Here is a 26963-nt window from a genome sequence, read left to right as displayed (position 1 = left end):
TGTATGATTTTTTGTTAAAACCATATGGTATCCTCCCTCTAGAATTTTGACTTGGTTATAATTATGCCTACCGTAAATTTTTTTGATTTGTTACCCTAAAATATATTTTGGATAATTATGTATCAAAATAATTAATAATTTAAAAATCACTTTTCGAACAGATTAAACATTTAATTTGGTCGCAATTGTAAAAATGACTATTTTAACTGTTAATTGTGTAAGTTGTATATCCTTTTTTTCTGGTTATACATTATAAAATGTTCTTGTACCTATTAAGAAAATGTATATTTAAACTTAATTCGTTCTATTATAAATACACAGGAAACGGAGTTCATAAGGAAGTGAGATGTTAACCCTAAGCGTTTTAAATGTGCCAAGTTTCTGAAGGCGTTATAACTTATTGTAGTAGGTACTTATATAAATATAGGTTTTGTATTTTTCTTTTGTCCACCGTGGTTTCACTTGAATGTGTCAAATGTAAGTTACTATGTTAAAAGTTGAAGAACATATAGTTTATATTTAATATTTTATGATATATTTATTCGGATAATATTTAATTACCAAATAATTTACATCGTTAAACGAGGTAGATACATACCTTGAAGTGTATAAATATTTATTACATAATATAGTACTAGCTGGGTTTACCCTACCGTAAAAATCATTTGAATACAAACATTTAATTCAAAAATGAAACATTTTAAGATATTCTATTGTACCCAAACATGGTGTTATTTTAAAACGCACAGCATATGTAAAATATATAATATAAATGAAGTTATTTTTTTTTGGGACAAATCCCAGACAGAATAAGAGCACATGTCTCTTTTGATTTACAGACGTTTCGATTTCCGGCATTACGTTTCTTGTGGGTGTATTATAGTACTTTTACGACACACAAAAATAGACAGTATATATTCACATTACGTAATACTGGATTTTAAATAATATAGATTACTGGTACGTTTAGTGATGTGTGTTTTAGAAGGAAATATTTACTACAAATCGTAAACAGTTTTATAATTTTACTTGTATGTTTCATTATTTTCATGTATAATAATATAAAATATTACTTACATTTTCTTTTTATTATATACCTAATATGCATTTAGTGTTTGATATGAATGTTGTAATTGATGTTATAGTAAACTACAAATTATTATTATCAGAATAACTATATATATATATATATATATTAGTACATATAATATTAATTATAGTTATAAAAGTTGTATTATTTAAACTAAATCGATAGCTATATGGCACGTGTAATTATAATTTACAGTTAAATATATTGTAATAGTTAAATTACTTAAATGTATTATCTATGTATATCAGTAATGCATATATACTATAAATATTATATATGTATTATATTATATAATGAAACGAAAAAACTAATAAAATAATTCTCATCGACGTTTTGGATAGATACGTTTCTAAGTATGTATTTGCAGTTTTAAAAAATTACTAACCACAATATCAATAATACACTTTTTGTTCATTGAGTTTTCTTTCTATACAAATACAACCAGTATAGAGTTATGTGGAATTGCGTTATTTTGCATGAAATTTTGAATATAATATATACGTATTAGATATTGCAAGCTGCACAATATATGACTATGAAAGGAATTAATCACTCGAAAAATCCAGAGGGGATTATGCCTTTTTAGAAAGGTAGACAGCTGTAAACAGTAAATGGTTTTCTGAAAATAGGAAATAGCCTGGGTCTCGTTTAGCCCCCGAGGGTATAATTTAACTCGCGTTTGACATCTGTTACAATTTCTTTTTCCTTCTTTACTTTTACTCTCTATACATCTAAGCCACGTGCCACATGGTGTCTAGTAACTACATATATAGGTATAAGGTAAACATCAGAAATCATTAATGATGGTTACTTGTTATTATATACTATTTTAATGACGTACAATAATATGTTTTACCATTATCTTCGCAAAAATGATAAAAATAATACTTATGTTTTATTAGTTGTAATATACTAATACTTTTCTGAATATTATATACAAGTAATATTTAGTTTTCACGACGAGTGGGTAGTAAGTATAATATATTATACAATGTTATACTATTTTATTTACTATACTTTATTATTTTTCTATAGCTGTTGCAGCAGCTAGCAGCTAGTAAAATTGTATACTTTTGAAATATTCAAAATAAATCGATCTATACCCAGTTCAGTTTTTCGACAGTTTTACTTAACTTTATATAATATATACATTTATTGTGTGTGTTAAGGTTCACCCATGGTATTTTTTTATCAACCTATACCGCGGTGCATATACATTGTGTTTTATTATTTAATTTAATTACGCTGTAAACGTGGTTCTTTGTAGTATATCTATACACATTGTGTTTGTGCTTTCACACTAGATTAATTTACCCCCTCCTCCCTTTCACAGCATGACTAATTCCTGGTTTGTCACTGCATATGATGCATTACAAATATTTATAACTATAGTAAATGGATTTTATTTTAAACTTACCTCAAAAATTGTAATGAGTAGTATAAAGAGTGGTGGTGGGCAACAGCGATAATTGTCCGCATAATATTTCCTATCTCTTTCGTCCGTCAAGAACTCCTCTGCCACAAGACGTACCATTCTGTAACAAAAAATATAACATAAATACTTTTAGATCATATACATATTATAAAATAAAATAAACTAAAAACTCAAAAGACAACAGAAATAATAATCATTATCGATGATAACGCAAAAGTCATCGGTGTGACATAGATTTCGAAGAATGGAAACAATTTAGTAACGGAAAATAATTCAATTAAATAGTCGACGGTTTATCATGATCTAGTAAACTTTGGATTAGAAATGTATTAAATTTACGGCGGTTAGGTTTTAAGGTCAACTGTAGTTAATAGTACGTTCGTGTTTAATTATAATAATAAAATAATGAACCAACGTAAATCGTTAACTTAGATGATTTCAATTTCAATTTTCCTGAGAACATAAGAGTTATTTTTGCTAATTAATAATTATATTTAAAATAAAACACATTTATATGATAATATGGTATTATAAATTACTAACAATACAAAGATATTACCGATAACGACAACCAAGTAGGCAAAATTATTTTATAGCGATTTTAAAAGGTCTATTAATTTAAAACATTTTTTTATTTCTTTTAACTTGATACTGCTATAATAAATTGTGCAAATTATTGGTCAAGGGCAATTAATATATATATATATATATACATGGTACTAAATATAAACAATTCTTAGAAGTTTAAATAAAAAAAAATCAGGCGTTACATTCCCAAAATATCTAACAACTAACAAGTAATAATATCATAATTTCAAATTTTTACACTTGGATAAATTGTAAATCTATGAACTTACTTTTGACGTAACGTTGGTTCTTGAAATATAATATGAAAATCGTTTTCGCTGTTAACTTCTTTGTCCCTGTGATGAATGGCACATTTAAAACTCCGTCTCCTTTTGCCGGACATCTACAACAAATATTTTAATGAGTACATCTGCTGTTTCCGTGGTAAACAATACGTCTTTAAATTAATTTGTATCGTTTAGTGTACTATGAATTTATGTATTTAATTGTATAATTAAATATTTGACCTAAATAATAAAGTGATATTATTGTACTTATTTAATGCAATATTTTAACGAACGTATAAGGAAAAATATTCTTTTTTATTTCATGTAAGACAATATGCAGCTTTTGGTATTATCTTAATTTTTAGATCACTTTACTGTTATTAATTCTAATCTCTAACAATAAACACATCAAACGATTAAAATATAAATATTTATGTAATTTTAATAATATAAAATGTTCAAAAATAAAAACAAAATAATGTTATTTATATAGTTCTCACAAATCATCTAATTAAATGTAAAAAATGCGTAAATGGTATTTTTTTGTAAAATTAAAATATTCATTGAAATGTGTTAGGAGAAAAATAGTAAAACGAATAAAATATATATCGACGACTAAAAATGATAAAATAATACGCCAACAACCATTAATATTTTTAAGTAGGTATATTAGATGATTGTATTTTAAATGTGAAAATTAGTACTGAATTAATTATACTAGATTAGAATAATATTTTTTAGAACGAAACTGTTTTCATTTTTTATCATATACGCATATAAGTTATAATCACGAATAAATAAGTTACTTAAATTATACACATTAATAATGTACACAATTGACATTCAATCTAAGATAGTGTATTCATCTTTCTTCCACATCATAACGGTTCACACGTTTTTAACTATAATGTATTCTAATTTCTAAGTGATAGTTAAACATCTTTTATGTAATGAGATAAACGTTGATATGATATTATTATAATATATAGAGCATTGTATTTTTATTGTTATTAATATTATTCAAAATGCCTTTTAACATACATAAAAGCAATCCGCTGGCTATGTTCCCGGCGCCAGTTGAAGTTTTTTTTTATTAAGAATTCACTGTAGTGCCTTGAACTGAACGGTAGAGCTGAAGAAGGAAAAGACAAAAGCGTTTCGGCACGATTGTCCAGGCTATGAGTCGCATATGAAATGAGGGCCATCTTGCCAAAAGAGAGATAAATACAAAAATGTTCGTGTGCGTGTATGTATTTTATATAGGACACTTATTATTCTCTGGATTCCCTAGATGAATTACGACCAAGTTATGGAAATATTTCCGTTGTCGGTTCGATTAAGAATATAATATGTAGTATGTACCTAGTTTAGGAATGTCGAGAGAGAATGCAACTATAACTATAAAGTAATAAGTATATAAACGAATAGTTGAAAAAATAAAACCAGCTACTAGTGTAAAATAAACAACGGTTCTCAATTATACCTAAACCATATTATTGAGCTCTAATAGCATTTTTTAATATTAATATTTTTATTACACAAATAGTAAGAAACCCGAGTATCACAAATCACAAAGGCGAGAGGATATATAGTTCTCTACGTATAATAGATACGATAACAAGTAAATTTCACGCTTTTATAATATGAAAAAAGTTAGGCTTTAAGTGTGGAAGGACTTTGGGGACTCAACCCTTTTCCCGAAACCACTTAAAAGACTTTCCCCTTAGATTATATAACATTTACTTCAAGAGGTAAGTTGTAAAAATCAAATCTGTCATCAAATAATCGTCTTTATTGATAACATTTTTGAAAATTTATCTGTTGTTTCACCAAAAAATAAATTATATTTTATCTAAAATATTTAGTTTGGTATAGAATAGTTCAATCGTACCATCTACTTGTGCAATAAAAACAACGTTTTACAATTTTTTTTTTTGTTGTTGCCTAAGCGACTCAAATGTGTTTAAACATTATTGATAACAGTCGACAGATATCTATAGAACTAATCATTATAATTTTCCAAAAATGTCATGTATTTAAACTATTTACTTGTATGATATATATAATATATATATATATAGTAATATAGTAAATACCATATATGGGCATATAGTGTTATAAATGATTTAGAGGTTACAAATTAACTATTTTGTTATTTCAATCCCTGGATAAGTAATAAGCAATGACTGGCCAATGAGTAATAAATAATAAATAATAAGCGTATTAAATTAAACCCTCGTCGATGAAGTGACATTTGAAATGGAAAAAATAATCCATAAATATTGTCATAGATAGGTACTATAAAATTGTATAATAGGTTTATGTCTTGTGAGTTGTGAGAACCGGAGATCGTAATTTCATAAATTCTTATTAATAAGGAGCGCCTTCAATTGCCGCCACTCCTCAAGTATGCGCTAATAACTCCGGCGTTGTAATTTTTTATGTTCTCGTGGACCGAAGTTAATTATTTGTTGTTAAATAAAGACATCTATATAAAACCTTATAATTAAATCACACTCATTTAATACTTGATATCAATTTACAAACAAATAGTACCGTTATTCAAAACATCTATACCGTTTGTTTAAATATTTAGTCTTTGAATAATAAAAATGTTTCATACGAAATTCAAGTAGATATACATTAAAGAACTCGAGTTTTAGTAATTTAATTTTACGCTCGGTCCATCCATCGTGTATAGTCGTAGCGTAGGTAATTCATAAGTTTTGTCTTCGTATTTATATTAACAAAAATATTTTTTAATTAGACTCCGCTGCGCTTGATTGGCAATATGCTTGAAAAAAAAAATGCTCCTGGGAAAAACTCACGAATTATCATCGGTAAGAAAAACAAAATTTCTAATTACTGTTTACAGCGAATTGTGTAATACCGAATCCACTCTCTCATCTCAGGCAGGTCGGTGTCACGGACGGTCATGGGTACATCCTCTAGTTAAAAACGCTAAAAGTCTCTATGGTGAACAACATATTTTTTCATCGTTCTCATTATTCTTATTATTCACTTGAACGATTACGACTAGATCGGCTAATGACGTAACCCTTCTTGTACCTATAGCCTATAGGTACGTTAATTAGTGTATTTTCCCGTCGACTTCAATTTGTCACACCCAGTATACAAAGATGGCTGAATATAATAAAGCTATAATACTCTAAAATGTAATATTATGTAAAATATGTAGTAGTGGACCGTGCTTCATGATATTTGTATATTATAAAATGTACGCATATACCTATAGGTATTGCAGAAGATGTATTCTACTGTATACTTTGTACACACGAGTATAAGTAACTTATAATTGGGAGTATGTAATTAAAAAAATAAACATTGTTTTTTTTGAAAATAAATTAGACAAAAATTAGAATCTATTTTATGATATGTCTGCAACAATTTTGGGTTATTTTTGGAGTTGAAGATTAGACGATGAGCAATTAGTGTCTAGTACGGAAATAGCCAAACAGGAAAATGTAACATTTAATGACATATTTCGAATTGTTAACGGTGTCTCGCATCCGAAATAATCGAATGGTTTGACTAGAGAAATATTTTTCGTTACTCAAAGTCTATACTCTATAAGTTTAAAAATACGATGGTTCTTTTTATTTTTTATAAGCTAGTGAGACTTGAAATATGTATAATATGTATAAAACATATAATATAATATAGATTAATAGCAGTGTATATGCGACCACGGAATTGTATATAGACAAAAAATATACAGGTGTTACAGCGTGTCTACAGAAGTTGAGAATCAAAGATGTTACGCGTGTATGTGCAGCGGATGAATAGACATAAACCATGTATAAGCTCTATATACATAAGCCGTCGAGCTGAATAATAGATTTGGCGCGTCTTCTATCGGATTTATCGGTGGCGTCGGCAGTGATAGTAGCGGTGGCGGCGGTGGTGGGCAAATCAAAACGACAAAGTCGCGCGTCGTTTTATTATTGATTTTTTTCTTCTTTTTGTTTTGTATTTTCAACGTTCGAACGGCACACGACACGTGAGCGAATGTCGCGTGTACCGAAAACGGAACTGGCAAACGACTGGCAGTCGACAACTTAGACAAACTGGCAGTCGACAGGCCAGAAATAATCCACACACGTACAAATAAACGTTAAAAATATAATTGTTGTTATTTATTTTACCTAAGTAGAATATTATTGTTATTATTATATATTTTTACTATAGGTACATTTTTGGCGATATCGTGTGCCTACATTTACCCCATATTGGTACATACCTGATACCATAACTTGATCCGGGCTATATTTTAGTAACTATAAACGTAACCAAGTTTGATAAATCACGTGTGTATAAAATATATATAGTAACACAAATTGTTATAGTATAACAAGTATTATTTTATTTAAATTTAAATTTGAACGTTTTAATAAAAAAAAAAAATATATTTTTCATTTTAGTTACGTATAACATATAATAAACATATTACTTGAAATAATGAACACTATTCATAATTGTTATAACTTGTATAATATTGGATTTGTGTATTTTCAAAAATGATCATATTAATATATTATACCTAAATATTAAAAATTTTCTGGAAACACAAAACTCTAATTTTCCGTCGAAACATTTAACCTTATTTAGTAATTTGTTATCTAAAAGTATCAACTATTTGTAACGATATTTCCATGCAAAATAATATTTTCGAAAGAAAATGTGATTGAAAAAACGATCTATAAAGTCTTCTAAGACGAATCTTTTTCGGGATTTATCCAAGGACATTGGTGAATTTAGCGTTGAATTAAATATATATGAGTTCTTTACGATCACAAAATATTTTTCTATACCTATGACGTATACACGGAAAAAGAGGCAGTCAATTTTAATGAAAACAAAAAACTCGAAACGGGCCCTTTTCGAAATTCACAATTAACGTCCTAAACGCGCGTGATATCAACTCTGTTACGTTTCAGTCACGGTAACCTAATACGCGCCCCGTGGCTGTTGCCACCGCTTAACCACGTACCCCGTATACGCAATACTATCGCACACAGTGGTGTACCTATCGCAGAGACTATTATACTACACACAATACCATAGTCATATATATATAGAATATGGAATAATAGAATTATATCGAACAGCTTCCGCCCGGACGAACGTCCGACCGGCGCGCGCGTCCTGTAGCGCCACCACCGCCGCCGCCGTGGGACCCGCAAACGACCCGCGCTCCGTGTGTGGCACTGTGTCCGCGTGGCGCTTCCCCACACGCGTTATTTATCTACGTATTGTACACAATATCATCATCATCATCATATATATATATATATATATATATATACTATGTATGTATGTACTCAAGATTATGGGTATACATGATATATCATTTTTTATTTATTATTTTTTATTATTTTTATTTTTACATAACTTCATTATACACTCGCACACACACCCCGGTGTTTCGTCATATAATAATGTATATCTATACTCTGTCTCGCTCACTCTGTCTCTCTCTCTCTGCGTGTCTCCTCATCGCTTATGCCGTGTGCCTTATTATTGTTGTCGCCGTTATTATTTCTGCCCCGATAGATATATATTATGGGTACATATACCTATGTATTTTATTACGGACGGCTCTATAATATATAATATTATTATAGCCCCGCTGCGGGAGGCGAGCGCTTAACGCTTAACGCGCACGAGTCACACACATACACACACACACACACACACACTGATGCGCGCACTGCAGGGACGGTGCACGCTGCACCTATCTCATCTCTGTGCGACGACGACGACGACGAAGACGCCCACGCGGCGCGCAGACGGATATTATATTATTATTATATATTATACACATATGCACCTCTAAAACAGCCGTCCTACGTCGTCGACGTATAGCTGCCCACCACACACACACACACACACACGCCACGAGACAAGGCGCTCGCCGCCGACTTTATTAAGTATCTAGCTATAAACACGGTTTGATTCGCGTGCGTCTATCGCGCCCGCCCCGTATGCGAAGGCGTATTTCTCACGGTTCTCCTCCGCACCGCGACAGAGACCTGTCTGGGGACGTCTTATACGTATATATATACGTATAAATACGTCACTAAATTATAATATTTATATATATATACATATACATATATAATAATATGTGCCGTGAGTGTGTATAGAGTATTATTATGTTGTGTGTGTGTGTGTGTGTGTGTACTCCTACCGCGAGATACGCGCGCGCCGTGTAGTATTACTCATCGTTTGACCGCGTACGGCCAGCCACCGGCGGCACGTCTCGCCGCCGCAATTCCGGTCTACCGCTCGCGCAACACACGTGTAAATCGATGATAAGATTTTGCACAACAAAAAATATACACATACGACCGAAATACGGATCCGTATGTATAATATGTTAGGTGCCTACTCGTATACAATACACATCGCGTACACCATATACGTATATTATATTATATATAAATATATGATATGATATTATTATACGCTCTAATAGGTACAAGTTATAACTGTTGTTATTCGCCGTAGTGACTAATGCGTACAATAATACGAATTTGCGATATGTGCGATGTTATTTTTTAATATTTCGTCATAAACGTCAATCGTCAAATGTTTTAATGAGAGTCGTTTTAAAAAATTAGGTAGACGAGCTGAAAGTAAATCGTTATTATATTTTTGATATTGAAATGAAAGTGATGTTACGAGTTTATTACACTAATACAACTTATATTATTATGTTTTTATATGTATATTGTAATAGTACTATGGGTTTATTGGTTATGTACTTATGTCGTTTAATTTAACAATATTAATTAAATTGTTATCGTATTCACAAAAACTCTTAGCAGCAACATAATGGTTTAATTTGGTTTATTAATTTTATTGAATGCGTATAAGAGGAAAAAAACAATTTTTTTTATTCCAACCCATCTCAGACCACCGACCAAGCCAATATACGTATATTATGCTGTACGTGGGATGCAGAAGCTCTCAAAAACTACACACATATACACAGACCGAAGTAATCGATCATCTCGTTGAGACCCCTTTGGTTACTTGATAATAGCTGGGTATCGAAAACGTCAATTGGGTTTCTGATGTCTTCATACTCACGTTCTAAATCGATTAACATTTTTTTGGTTTTAATTTTTTCTTTAATGCCTGAGTGTAATGAATTCATGAATTCATATAGGATATGATTATGAAATAGGTATCCGGTACTGTAAATAGGTTCTGAGTAATCGAATAAGTTAAATGTTGTCATCTTGTAGAAAATAATGACTATCTATACCTACCACAATGAATTTATATTATATAAACCATAATCTATAATGCCATTGGCCACTGAAATCGTTATATTTATAGATATTTTTCAAAATGACAGTTTATAACACTAAATTACTTAACTGTTAAAAATGTATCGATTTATATTTAAAGCTCTAACGGAATATTCTATGCCACTGAACCTAACTAATTTAAAGCTTTTATTTTATTTATAATTTATGTTTACAGTGAAAGACTATAGAAAACATTATTCATTATTGTCAACATAAGGTATTATATTTGTAAGAAATAAAATCTAAGTTTGATTATATCTATTGGCTAGTATAATATAATATAATAGTATTAGTATAATATAGTATAATATAGTCAATATTATATAGATCATCATTTTATACTTTTTCACTATAAGTAAGTATAATCAATTATCATAAATAAATTAAATTATAATTTATTCATTGGTGTTTTTTATTATTAATCACAATACAAATTATTTTAAAAACGTATTATAAAAATCTTTTTAAATGAATATTGATTTTTAAAACTGCATATTTATATTCCTGTGTTTTGTTAAGTAGTTGCGTGTCAATAACGATTTAGTTGAATATTTACGAAAACAACATTTTATCCATAAACTCGACATAGCTAGTATAAATTATTAAGGTGTATGCCCTATATTATATAGTATTATAATATCTCATATATTATTATAAAAGAAACGTTTCATTACTTTTATACCTATAACGATTGTCGCGATTAGACTATTTTCTTATGAACAGCACCTTTTACTATTAGTTATAATTGAAAATTCACCCCGATTAATCAAAGGACTCCAGGGGAAGGTATAATTCTGATAAATCTGATAGTTTGGCTGATTTACGTTAAATGAAATTTTAAATTCATAATAATAAAATGTTATCACTCATTTTATTATTTATTGTTTTTTTTCCGGTTTGCAGAAACTATTCATATATATTCACTTATTCAGTGATATTTCCCAACGATACAAAATTCGATTGACGTACAGATTTTTAATTTAAAAATAAATTGTAAATACAATGCCTTTATAAAAATATTTATGAATTGCTAATGGACAACTATAATTTAATCTAAATAAATACAATTAAATAATAAAAAAAATATTTAAATTAAAAACGAACAAATATTAAAAAATAACATAAATATTTTAATTTAATTAAACAGTACATTTTTAAGTATGTGTAGGACCTTATTTAAAACGCGTTGAAGTATTTATTGATGTTACATAATATGATACATTATACATATACTTAATATAGGTAATAGGCATAGTTTACACATATATATCCAGTATAAATCAATACATATTGATGTTTATAGACAACAAAATTGATTCATGTCTAATATTTTGTATACTATTTTCTGTATAATCTAATCGTCTAAGGTTTAACTTTAATTGTTTTTTTATATTTAACTATCGGTTTGGGATATTCAGCGCATAGGTATTTACTATCTAAATGAAAAGTGGATAAAGTATAAATAAACCTTATCATTTATCAAACTAAAATAATTATTGCATTATACATTATTGTGTTTATCAACTGAATCGTGTTTTCATTGTACGTTAAAGTCCAGTAAAACGTTTTATTAATCAATTTAAGTACTGTAATCTAAATATTATAACTAAAAATAATAATTAGGGACTTAAACGAACTCGTGCACCTATACTATTAAAATAGTATTGTAACAAAATCTATTTAAAAGTATAATTTTAAAAATGTTAACATAGTTAATGTCCTAATTATAAATATAAATACTGCCTACTTGTTAATAAGATTAAAATGTATTATTTTTTATGTAAAAGAAGTAAAAAAACAAACTAAAATTATTGCACTACCTATGCTAATTTCTATAGTTAATAATTTCTATAATAAATAATTTTTTTAGACTGCATTAATTTATAATAGTATTTTTTATATAACCACATATGGGTCTCATTATTATATATAGGAAATTTAAATACCTATATTATATTATATTATATTATCATAATATTTTAACTAAAATGTTTGGACTCGAAATTTGACGTATTTAATATAATATGTACTTAGAGATTTTTTACATTTGATATAAAATTTACTGTATTAAAACAAATTTAAAGTTACTATTTTTCAAACTTACCCTCATTATACAGACACATATTGCACACAATAGAATTCGTCCTGGTTACTGGAATCATTATCGTGGAAAAAGACGCGTTTTTCAAATTATGCATTACAAAAACAAATGTATGAAGAAAATAAATCACGTGAAACAATAAAAAAGAAAAAGAAAAATTGATCGATGCAGCGGAAATGTAGTAAGTCGATAACTACGCAGTGAACAGTGAACTACCGTCGCGGCAACTGGACAGACTGAAGGGGCCGACGTCGGGAAATAATCGGTCCGCCTTTTCACCAACCCTAAACCACTTTGACACCGTATCTGCTCCCCACTCATTAACCACGAAACTGGCAGTATAAACTCGGTGTAGCGATAGTAGCGAAACTAGCGGCTCGTGCTGATGGCACGTCAATGATAACGCAGTTCATAAAACTACAAGTTTTAATAATAATAATATTATCACATGACTATTGTGCATTTTTCATTATTTACTATGTAGTCCTACAAATTACGATAGGATTTCTCTAGTTTCTCAAACCGATACTTCGATTTACAATGCATAATTCAATATACACAACATCATAATAATAGACAGAGCGATTCACCAAGCATGCTCACTCAGTCACTCACAATTTCATTTATTCTTTCAATAATAAATTTAATCAAATGCTGGTTTTTGGAATTTTTAAAATAACTTAAAAACCATATCTTCAAATTCTTAATTCTTTTGTAATACTATAAATGTTGTACTACAACATTTATTTTCAAATGAAAATCTTTTTATTTTACTGTAAATTATTTAGTAGATTGTTTGTGTACATAATTCAAAATTTGAATGAGTATAGTTTCTCAACCATTAAAATTTTTATATTTAGGATAATAGTACTTTAAAATTATTTTACAAAAATATACAATTTATGTAATATTGGATAAGTATTTATTTTATTTGAAGCATTTTTACAAATTATGTATTAATGTTTATAGATTAATAGTAATCAATACAATTTTCAAATTACCTAGTCCCATTTTCCAAACCTATTACAATATGAACCTATATGTAGTATACAAAGTTAAATAACTTAAAAACTACTTGTTCAAATTTTGATTCTGACACATACAATTTTCAACAAAATTATTCATTAAACAATTTACAGAAGAAAACCGGAGTTCTCATTTAAAAAACAGAAGTTTGTATCACCACAAGACTGAAGACACTCTTAAAGTATAGTAAAAATAATTTCAAGAATTTTAAAATGTAGTATTTAAGTATATTATTTTAAAATAGGATTTTGAATAATTGTTTTATTTAAGTAAAAAGGGGGTATAGACATGTTTGGTGAATTACCATTCACTCTGTATATGTATTGGAGCGATTGTCAATAGCGGAACGTAGTTGGTAGGTGAAAAATTCATATAGGAGGGCACTTATGTGAAGAAAATGGTTAAAAAAAATGAACAATAAATCGATTAAAAGTTAATGTAGTTAATACGTATTTATAACTATTTTGTTCCTGTTTATAATAAAAGCCTATAATTTACTTATTATAACTGTTTTAAAATTAAAATTTTAAAGGGTGTCTTTTGAAATTGGTACGTAAATATTTTCAAAACTTATAAACGGTATTTGCGACTTGCAACTTTTATATAAAAAGTTTAAGAACCGTTGTATTATTACATTACTATTTACTTATATAATATAATAAGAATGTGCGTTAATGGATCAATAATTAGTTTATACTTATCGCTGTGTATACATTAAATAATTTAGTATGTTATAAAGGAACTAAATATAAAATCATTAAATTTATTATTTAAGGTACGTATAATATCAAATGTTTATAAATTTAATAATACATCACTTGTTCACTTTAATATTAAAAAATAACATATATAGTGAAATTATATTCTTTTAATGTAAAATGTGTGTACAACGTACTCATAACGATTATATACTCGTATCTACAAATTGCAAGTAAGAATTTAACGGTATATAATATTATCATAGTTAATAGTTAGTATACAGTAAATATTAAATATGATTTTTGTTAATTACTTATTAATACGAATTACGGACAGAGAACAATGAGAACAATAAGTTTCTTGGTTTCATGTACCCAATTAGTTCATTATTTTTTTTTGGCCTAGTCAATTTGAATTTAATTACTATGGTTTGTACTTTATAGTGTATGATAGGTCACGAATAGAAAATATGATAGGAACGTCTACAAATATCAATTGTATTTTGTTTAACATTAACATTTAGGTACACTAATTGTAAATAATAATAGTTCTTAACTTATAAATTTGTATGTGCAACAATGAAACATATCTATAATATGTACTAATAATAATGACTAAAAATCACTAAAAATATTTACAAGACTGAAGATACATATATTGTAGTTGATTGCACTTAATATGAATATTTATTTTTAAATTTTTATTTTTGTGTAATAATTGTTAATAATATGTCCAAGATACTATAAAAATATAATTTATTATACTCGTATATTATACTTTATAGTTAATGATTATATATTAGTATATTTTATTTAAAAATTATAAATTACCTAATATATATTTCTAATAAATAAAATAATAATCTTTATTCGTAAATAAATTATAGAATAAAATATTTTACTTAACTTGGATATGGTTATATATATATTATATATATATAAATAGACAATAGTTGTGGACATTAAAATATATCTGATATTTTTAAAAATCAAATTATGGTTTATATGAGCAGCGCACAAAACAAAAAAAAGCTCTATATAGGGTTTTCTGAAAGTAAAACTTTACCCCTCGGTTTTGCTAGTCCATTTGACCATATCTATCCCGTAATCAAAATAATATGTTTGACTACGACAGTTATTCACTTATTACGTATTAAGACGTATATCGCTACTTTATTTCTAAGAACAAATTTTTCGTATTTCTCTATTAAACATACAATTTTAAATACTTTGCAATAATATAATTTTCTTAAAACTTGCAGTTTTAGTATTATTTGTTTAAACTCCAAATCTGAGTAAAAAGCCTGTTTTGACTGTTAGTAGGAATATACTGAAATATATTAAAAGGTATATAATTAATTGTATTATTGACTCCATGTGCTCTATTTTTATCAAAATATATGTATACCAGTAGCACAATAGTGGTTATAGCAGTAGTCAAAGTAACATTATAAGTATTAAAGAACTCATAGTATTTTTATAAAAGAAAATTAGAGAAAAACAAATATATAAATAAATACAAATTAAAAGTATCCCCCCCCCTGTTCAATCTATGAATTTTTAAAAGTATAAATTAATTTTAAAATCATTTCACAATTTTAATTTCATATACTATTGATTCCACCACACAATGTATATAAATTACTAGTATAACAATGAAACAAATGAAAGTAGTTCGATGTATGTTCAACAGTCTACAATACCTATATTAACTATTAAAAAATTTCTAAAAATAAGTAAACTATTTTATCCAATGAAAAAATAGATTTCACATTCACGTATAGAATAAAATGTGTCACACACAAGACACTATACCTAGAGGCCATTTGCATTCCACAAACGTTCAATGAGTATATAATAATATAATATATATATATAACTCCGTGTATTTGTACAGGATGTGAATGAATACTTGCGATGAGTCAATGAAAATTATTTCAACTCGACGTTATGTCTACAGTTGAAATGTCTAATTGAAACGCCGAATGTCTCGTGTGAATCATCGTTATTTAGATGATACATACTACATACAGATATATTCAATGTGGCGTAACTCCTAATTTCCCAATGAATCATATATCACATTATTTATCCTGTTAATGTGCATTGAAAAACTCGATTCAGTTAGATGATGCCTAATAATAGTATTTAATTCTAAATAGTTAACGTTTATATATCCAGTTTTTTTATATTTAGGCGTCGTATCAAAGTAATTATTGGCAAACGTTTTCATTTTATTCATTGCTTTTTAATTGCCTTCAGTCGTATTTAATTAACTAATATACATCACATTTTCAGTTATAACACTTATAACTAAGCCCTTTTAATAATATAATAATGTTATTTTATTACTGTGCTTTATCATATATTAAAATGCAATTAGTATTTATTGAACAACATTTATAGCTTAAATTGTAATATTATTTAATTATCAATTATCATTATCTAGATATAAAATAGTAAATGCAATTTTTAATACAAACAAAATGTTTTACGTTATATATTATAGTATGGGTAAAGTATATATTTTTATAGTGTTTTTCTAAAACTTTTGAAAGTTGAAATTTGTTTACGGTTTACGTGTAAATTGATTATTAAATTGTATATATGATACTCTATGATTATCATTAGATATTGAGGGATTCTTTTAACTGTATAGTAATTATTTTAAAAAATATTAACGTTTTTGAAAATACCAATTCATTTTTATAAAATTTGGTATAGGAGTCATTACAAAACAACATTTTTGGAAACAAACCTAATTTTTCAATGTCATTATTTTAATTGTTTGAATGACGCAATATAATATAACATATAGTCTATAGTAGATCGACACATTTTACAATGACGTGATTGTTATTTATTATTTTGTTTCTGAGTATCTATATCATTGTTTAAGGTAAAGAAAAAAAATCATTTTATCTTCAAATTATAAGGTTTTTTAGTAGGTGCTAGCTAGGTAGCTTGATAGAGTTAAAACTTTTGGGAGGTTATAAAATTGAAAATTCTCAGTACTTTTAAAAAATTGAGTGTAATACATTTACAATAATTTATATGAGCATTTGATGTAAGATTTTTAACGGAATTCGTCAAAATATGTAATTTATTTTGTAGTTAAAAATTAATAAAGTTTTTAATATATACGTATTATATTATTATCTCTATAAGATTTAAAAAGTTAAAACAAGTTACTATATTAAGTTTTGATTACAAGTGTTAAGTCAAGAGTTATTGAATAAATAAATAAAGTTAACAATAAATGAAGTTTAAATTTTAACAACATTTTATATGCATGAGTAAAATAACGATTTCTCATTAAACAGTTTTTAGTTTTGTTTTTATTGTTATTCAAAAGTATTATTTGTAGAAATTTGAAACAATTCACCGTTACTTTTACTTAAGATATTATTTTAAATAGAGACCTACATTTTAAAAATATTTAAACTAATTTTAAGTTACGATTGTAGCTATTTATTGTAGCCTATAGATATTTGAAATTTTTTTAGTGTTGATAAAAAACATTAAGGCTCGGTAAAAAAACACGAAAATTTAATATAAGATTCCTCATAAGTTTTTCTTGTAATCTTTCTATACTTAGTAAGAAAGGCTGACAGTCCTTGTTCGCCCATGCAGAAACGTTTTTGTAGGTATGTGTAAAGATTTATCATTGAATTCAAATTTATCAAAATATCTATATACGTGATCTACCTATATCTACTTAATATCATTCGACACATAAATACTCTTTATACAACAAAACGTGCGGTTACATATTTGCCCACTGTTATAATTGTATATTCTGAAACAGAATATGTATCTTAAAATTTCTAAATATAAATCTATTTATGAAAGAATAATTAAAGTTTATATGAACGAAAAAATAGACAAACATCTTGTGGGGTAAGTAGCTTAAACCTAACTCAACTAGATACATACCCCTTACCACTCTACTTCAAACTTTATATACTTATAAAATTAAACTAATTTACTACTCGTTTTAAATTAGATTTTTAAACATCAAAATTAAAAATGTATGTTTGCATTCAAAACATTAAAAAACTTAAAAATACAACAATAATAAATAATAGTAAGTCAAACATTTTGCTTCGTATTAACTAAAGTAAAAACATATTATTTTCAAAAACGTTAATATTTTTCAACAAGATTAATCGCTGTTAAAAGAATCATCCTCTATACTTTTTAATGAATAAGAGTAATTTAGACTATCTAGTCATTCATATAAAAGTTATTGCACCTTCATGAAGTTAACAGCAGGGGAAGAAATTTATTTCACTCCCCTTATGGGTAATTAGCAAAATATAATTTTATCTAAGGTCGACGTTATTTCTTATATAGTAAATAGGTAATAAAAATAAATCTAATTTTTATTCTTATCAAATTATTTCTGTTTGTTATGCTCTATATATCTATATTATAGTTATAACGAGATAAAAAGAAAGACTTTGACCAAGGAGCTTATTAAAATTTATTATTATTCATGTTCATCAATTTACACTTGAATGTGATAGTTAAGAAGTGTTGTGACAATTTTTAAAACAAATCGAAATTTAATTTAATTTTTATAATATTGTCAACAATCATAATATTTTTTCAAGAAAATACAACTTAATAGTGTTACTATGATATTGTTTTGTTTTAAATTCGGGGATGAATATATTGATTTTTTTACAATAATATTTAAGTTTTTGTTTGAAAATATTTTTTTAGTAAAAAAAATGGTCCAACTGGTGACCACATCAACTTTGATGGAGATTTATTGTGTAGCAAATTGGATATAATTGGTACTTTTGGATATGGTCAAAATTGAAAATTATCAGTACCTACTTTTTAAAATAATCGGAAAAAATCTAAAAAAAATACATTCATTTGTGAAAATGGTAATTATGGTATTATTATAATTTGTCATTAACCTTGGTTACCAAAATGTTAGACCTTCTTCACTTATTTGGAATTGTTTTTCATCAATATACAATGATTTATCATTGAATTCAAATTAAACACGTCATCCATTACAGTGCCGATATATACGTAAACTCAATGACGAGGTATACAGTCGACTCCTATATTGTAGAGCAGTTATCTATACTTTCCCCCTTTTTATATTTGTTTTGTAATGATTTAAGACTGGCTATTAAAATGTAAAAATAGTTATAAAAATATAACATCAATAAATAAATAAAGATAGCTTTTAATATAATATATGAATTTTCTGTTAAAATTAATTTACATATTTTACATTACTATATTATTTATACGTATTTTATGCAGCATAATTGATAGGAAATTATATGTACATCAACTTTTAAATTTGACAGGTATATATATTTGACTGAGGTTTAAACATTAAACATTTTTTACGTTTGATTATGATTCAATATTATCATTTATCACTTATTAGTTATTAATATTACACTTCAATCAGTGGTAACATTTGCGGGATGATGACAAAAAAAAAGTATTACCATCGTATCATTTTTGAAGGTCTTATGGGCCTTTGGGATCTTTGGAATTGCCAGGTCTGACTGCGTCTTTCCAAAATCAAAAAAAAAACGTTGTAAATAGAAAATTTATTTTACGTATTGTTGACTCTTGTTATAGGTACCTACCTATTATTATTTTTATTTTTACGATATTGGTTTATAGACAGAATTAATTTTATAAAATATTTAATAATACGACCAATACGATTGAGACTTACCATATACAGCTATACAATTGCGCTTATAAAAAACTTCTAGCAATGGTAAAAGTTAAAACTTGTATATCTATTTTTTTAATTTCTAATAATATTATAATATAACAATTTATATCTGCAGGCTTAAAAAATATATTCATGTAACAGCTAATCGCTATATTATTTTATATAAATCTGTGAACACAATAAATAGGTAATTTGTAATTATATTTTTCCGTAACCTACGTCATAACATACCTATATGTTTTTGTATGTATTAATTATTTATGAACTTTTTGTTACATAAGAGGTATAAATGTATGATATGTATATTAATGTGATTATATAATGTAACACAGTTATTTTAAAAACAAATTGAATTATTATATTAGCCACAGTATTTATTTTCAATAAATATTTTGATGTTATTTATGAAAAATCAATCTACATTTATTCGATTCCTTTCTTTTATACAAAAAACTGTCTTATATTTATTTATTATTTATATTACAGCAGATAGTTAACTTCATAAAAATATTCCACTAAACTTCCAATTAAAACAATATTAGGTAATTTATTCAAAACTTAAAATTAAACTTCCAATACTTGTACATAATAATGTAATAAACGTTAAGAAAGCTTTAATTAATTTGTGATTTAAATTTGTTCGTTTTGGTATAATATTAGCTATGCTGTCACGTTATGACAAAAGTGTAAATTATTATTTTCAAAGATACTACAGCAGAATACTTGTTTAAATTATTCTCCACTAATTATGTAAATATTTAAGTGTTTTTAATAACTATATTTAACAATTTAGTTACCTATTTTTAATATTTTTAATTTTAAACGGATGTTTCTGTTGTAATTGTCATTTTCATCATAAGAGGCACTATTAAGTACTTTTATATTGCCTATATTAAATAAAAATGTATAACAATACATTTTTGTGGTCTTGTCAAATGGGAAAAATAAATGTTTATAGAACTACCAGTAACCGATTTTAAGGATGTTACTAAATTTTGTATAGCAGGTACAGCAGGTACTGAATAATAATTTATGAAACACGTCTTATTAGCCTTAATTACTGCAAGTGCCTAATATACATAAATATTAAGCATTATGGACTATGGTATAAATAATAAATGTATGTTTGAAATATATTATTATTATGTTATAGTCATTTCTTTGTCAAGTCTAGTATATCAATATATTCTCGTCATGTTTATTAAATAGTATTTATGTTTGTGAATATGTAAACGTATCAATATTTTCTTTTATGCGTGTAATTGAGAATAATATAATATAATAGTTCAAATATGCAAGTTATAATTTTTTTAATACAATAACTACTGTTTTGTAGTTTGGTGTTAGTAAAGGGGTCAAAGTTGATCTTTATTTAGTGTTCTTTTAACCTTATTAATTCCAAGCAAAGAGTCACTTCCTACTGATGAGCGGCGTCTTAATCATGTAAATCCAATTTATATTTTTCTTTCAATTTATCATACAAGAGATATATATGACTAATATCGTCATTTTGGAAATATCGTTACAATAATGTCAAATAAATCAAAGTGTTATCATTAACTTATTAGCCCGTAAGCACCTATTATATTATGGTAAAAATTTGTAAAAATGTTTATTTAAATTCAATCTTATTCTGTATTATTAGTGTACGAATCGCATAAAAAATGGTTTCGGTCGACAGTAAAAAGTAAAAACAGTACATTGGACTGTAATTACCATAATAAAGACCATTGGATGTTATCATAAGCACAATGCATAAATATACGTATAGGAATATAATATTATACATAAGTAAAACCAGTTTGTCTGGAGTGTGCAGCCAACAAAATGCGAATCAATGGGAGCACGCGAACACGCAACCCATTGTAACGAGTCCCTGAAATATGATTAGCGCGCGCGTGTCTTTAAATTTTCGGATTCTTTTACATGAATATTATTAAATACAATAAAATATAATAGCTTAGAGTGTAGCATATAATTTAGTAGTATAATATAATATACTATAATATACCCAAATATTTGATCGATTTTACCGAACAATAGTTCCGTAATGACTTATCATATAATAATCTGCGGAAGATGGTTTTCCAGTTAGTATAATATATAGTGTCCTTTGTAGATAATAATGTGTACCTATACAGTATATCTGTGCGATTTCTATATAGGTATAGACGCCGCAGACACTAATAATTATTATTAACGCGTGCAGGCTCGTGCACAGACTTTACATACGCAAACCGGAATGAGAATAATAATATATACTGTTGTATCTACCCTCACTACCACCCGACAGCACAGCAGTAATCATATTTTGTAGTCATACCATCGTTGACAGCTTGACGTTATGAATCGTGATAATAATAATATGTTCAAAATAGCTAAATCCTTTGAAACGACTTTTGCGCCTATTGCCTACGAAAAAGCTGTCATATGTAGGTACTTTCAAATACTATATACATATACACACTACCTAATGCATATTATTGTATTGCGAACAACGCGAACATTGAACAAATTTGATGGCTTTGGATAAGATCAAATGCAATATAATAACTATAGCAGTGGATTGTGGATACATATACACTATAATATTGTACATATAATACAGGTTATACATAATACTATATTGCAGTGTACCCATGTGATATTTATCATTTCAGTGCGAAGGTAATAAATAATAATAAATATAAATACGAATAAAATTCCGGCTGTGTGACATAAGTTTTTTATGATTCCATTTGAGTGTATTTTAAAATATTTTGTAATTTGTAATATTTTTAAAGAATTCTTATAAAATTAGTGTAATTTATGCATCAAGACAGCGATATATGTCATTGGTCATTGGTAATACAAATGGCTTATGATTTACAATATATACCTATTAATTAAGAAATTATTATGATAATTATACTTAGTATAGAAGTTATTATAATAAGTTTAACGATGGATGGGTGTACATTAGTAAAACTATAATTATCTTGTAAAAAATGAAACTACAAAATCTGTTAATACAATAATTGACTTCTATGTATAGTTTGATTATATTTTATATAATATATATATAACTAATTATATTATACTTATTATATAACTAATATAATATACAGTAAATTCCCGTCACAACCAATACCAATGCAACGAAAAATTCCTTTATAACGAAAGTCATAGAAGTCCCCTGCCGAAAAGCAAGGCTTATTAAGAGCTTATTCGAATTTTCGTTACAACCAAATTTCTGTTATATTTGTTATAACGAAAAAAGATTCGGTGCCCTCGAGTTCGTTGTAACGAGATTTTACTGTAATAGTTTAAAAAGTTTGTACCTACAATATTCAAATATTATACAAGTATGGTAAAAATTAAATTAAATATTTAAATTTTACATTAAAACAGTAAGTTGTAATTAACGTTTTCGTAATGTTTTACAATTCAAAAAATATTACAAAATATAATACCTATATTATAGTATTATACTAATGAAATACGAGTATCTTGTGGACTTATATAAGTAATAGATAATAATAGTTGCTATTTTATTTTTGCTAGATATTTATTTTTTTTTATACTTACTAAAGATTTTTCTAAAAATTAGGTATAGATTAATATATTATGCATATAATATAGGTATTATATTATGAAAAATAATATTTAATTATAATTGTACATTTTTACATGGCGATGGTACTGTGACTGTCACATTAATCACTTTTTTGATTTTTTCTATTTCTCCAAAATTAACAACTTTTATTTAACGATATGACAGTTTTAAATAATACTAAGTAGCTGTTAACTTACATTCTATTTAAATTCTGTATAAGTTGTCTATTATTGTAACATTAAATTGAGCATGTTCAGACAGTCATTCATTTATGATTATTGGATAGATGAATAATATTGATTTGACAATGATATGTGGTTTTTAAATTTTATTTTTTATGAAAACAATTTTTCTACTAGAAAAAATGCTCTAATCATCAACTTTGGTGAAAGTTTTTGGTAGCACATAGGACCGAAATTGTACTATTAGAAGATCAAAATCCAGAAAATTTTTTTTAAATATCGTTTATATTATGATTTATGGTATAATACGGGCAAAAAGAATCATATTGATTATAAAATAAGAAATGTTAATATCATATTGAAATAACTTTAAAAATATGAATAGAAACAGTATTTTATTAGTTATTACTATACAGCATAATATAAGTAATAATAACTCATTAAATAATATATATATTATGTTCATATTTTTCCGAGATGAACAATTAATGCACTGTAGGGTTATCACAATTATTATATTTATGAATAAGAAAATAATTAAATTTCTTTAATATCACGTTTGTGTTTCACTAATTTTGTGTTTGAAATTCGTTTACAAATAAAATTTTACAGTTATGTAGTATCATATTGTGGTTAAAGTTTTTCATCAATTTATCATAATAAAATATGTCAAAACATTTTCATTTTTTTAAGTGTTATAAATAAATAAATTTGATTGAATAACCCAAAGTTATTTTATTATAACAACTAATCATTTTGGATATAAAAAGAAGAGAACATTTAAATTTAATCTTTAATAATATTGTATATTATACCTTAATATTTCACTGATAATCGCATTATAATATTATTATACCACAAACATCTATACGAAATAATTAGGTATTTTTATGCATAATCATATCATAATATATATATTATATTAAATTATTACGTTTACAAAAAATATATTATTCATATACTATGAATTCCTTCGGCCAGTTGCACACCTGGTCCAATCGGTCCGATGTCGAATGTATCTATATTATGTTGCACGACTATATATACATATATAATATGTATATCGTATTTTATAATACACCCGTACTTCGGATTTCTAACGCTTACACTTAACGTTAATAACATATAATTTACATGTTTTCGGTTGTCTCGGTATAGAACCTCTCGCGTGCGACCAGTTATAATTCTATTATTATAACTTATTTTATTATTCGTTAAAATAATGATAAATAAAAATATAAACGAGCGAATTTCTTATACGTATACGCGATCGACCTTAAAAAAAAAAACCCCCTTCCGACATAATGTGACCAGGTAGTAATTACCGTTGGGTGTGTAATAATAATTGATACCGTCGGGCGTCTGCTCGAGCGAATTCCAGTCGGGTGCCCGCGCGTTTACACACAACACACACACACACACACACACACACATACAAACGCACGATATATATTTAATACATAGTTTAGGTATATATACGCGCACTGTACGACGACGTATATATAATAGTGTATGTATACGCGTGTTATAATCTGTATGTACGCGCATTACATATATCAAATTTTTATACAAAAATCGGGGCAGGTGTTTGTGCGAGGGAGGCCGATCGACCGAGGAGAGCGGTTATAGGTTTTAATATATACGCTGCAGCCAGGATAGGTCCAGGTGATCCGCGGTCTGCTACAGTTATTATACTATATCGTAATCGTATAGGTCCTCCTCCCCGACAACTACGGTTATTACCGGGCCCTACAACACTATGTGCTTACCATACTTTCGTATATATGCGGCATGCGCCTATATATATATATATATATATATATAATGGGTATAAACCTACCTATATGCCACGTCCGCGCGCCGTCGTCCGTCCGTATATTATATTATAATAATATATTATGTATTGTATATTATATTATATATAGGTGTATATAATATTATAACCGAATGAGGGAGGAGGTGCGGGGGTTAGCAAAAGGGGTGACGGCGGCGAGGGCGGCGAGGTCGAAACCGGTCTATTATTATTACACGTTAATCTGTATATCTGGCACGTGGGCCACACAAACAAACAAAAATTCCGGCACCTGCTGTCCCGCGTGTACATTATAGGCGGAACGTTTTTCTTTTCCCTTCGTCACACGGCTGCTGTTGCTGCCGAGTGCTGCCGTTGCACAGTCGCAGCCACGTACATTATAATATACGTTATATGATGGTTATAAGTTATAACTATTATGTATTGTTGTTGTTGTTGTCGTCGTCGTTTTGATGCTTATCGGCAGGGAATTAAACTGCATGATGGTATATGGCTGTGGGATCGAAATAAGAGTTGTGATTCAAATTGACTAGCATATACCAGTGGTCTTTTTCGTCACCCAACCGTCAAAATGAGGACATCGCGAAAGCATTTAAACATTACAACTCACTCGAATAATCCTTCTTTTTTAAATTTTATCACAATACATGGATACGGCTGCGGCGCGGCGCTTGTTGATTTAACCGTTCGTTATTAGTTTAGATAATGCTGTATAACATATACTATGGCGTGTTACGTGCTGCTTGTATACATAAGCTTCAGTCTTTAGACTGTAGCGATGTTATGCAAGCTACAAGTGCTGTTTGAAGAAAAAAATAAGTTCATAAAATATCTATGCGAGATGATTGTTTGGTAGGAACCGAAAGACGTAATAATAAACAATTAACGGTTAGATCGTATCTGTAGATTGAACCATATAATTATAGGTAATAAGGTGTATATAAAATAAATATAATTAAATTTATTAAAATATTTTTCAAATAACAAAATAATTTAAATTAATAATACTAAGTCTTGTGAAGCATCATTATATAATTAATATATATTTATATTTGTTATAAAACGCCGAAAATTAATATAGTATTATGTTTCTAATTTTCTATGCCT

At 27.3% G+C, this 26963-nt stretch overlaps 1 protein-coding gene across 3 annotated transcripts in view; it reads right to left on the bottom strand.

Annotated features, from left to right (window-relative positions):
• The window catches only part of LOC132929781 (protein rhomboid-like), a 95022-nt gene that overhangs the window by 3790 nt on the left and 64269 nt on the right, over positions 1–26963 (bottom strand). For 2 of the 3 annotated variants that reach the window (XM_060995343.1, XM_060995342.1), the window contains exons 5-6: positions 3383–3495; positions 2508–2625 (exon numbers count right to left, since the gene is read on the bottom strand). In XM_060995343.1, the coding sequence (XP_060851326.1) occupies positions 2508–2625; positions 3383–3495 (231 nt within the window). Of the gene's footprint in view, positions 1–2507; positions 2626–3382; positions 3496–12823; positions 13113–26963 lie in introns of those variants that run through there. The other variant, XM_060995344.1, reaches the window with a different exon arrangement.

Source organism: Rhopalosiphum padi, chromosome 4, assembly GCF_020882245.1.
Source record: "Rhopalosiphum padi isolate XX-2018 chromosome 4, ASM2088224v1, whole genome shotgun sequence".
NCBI lineage: Eukaryota > Metazoa > Arthropoda > Insecta > Hemiptera > Aphididae > Rhopalosiphum > Rhopalosiphum padi.
Note: the sequence above shows the minus strand (reverse complement) of the source record. Positions and strands in the feature narration are given on the sequence as shown.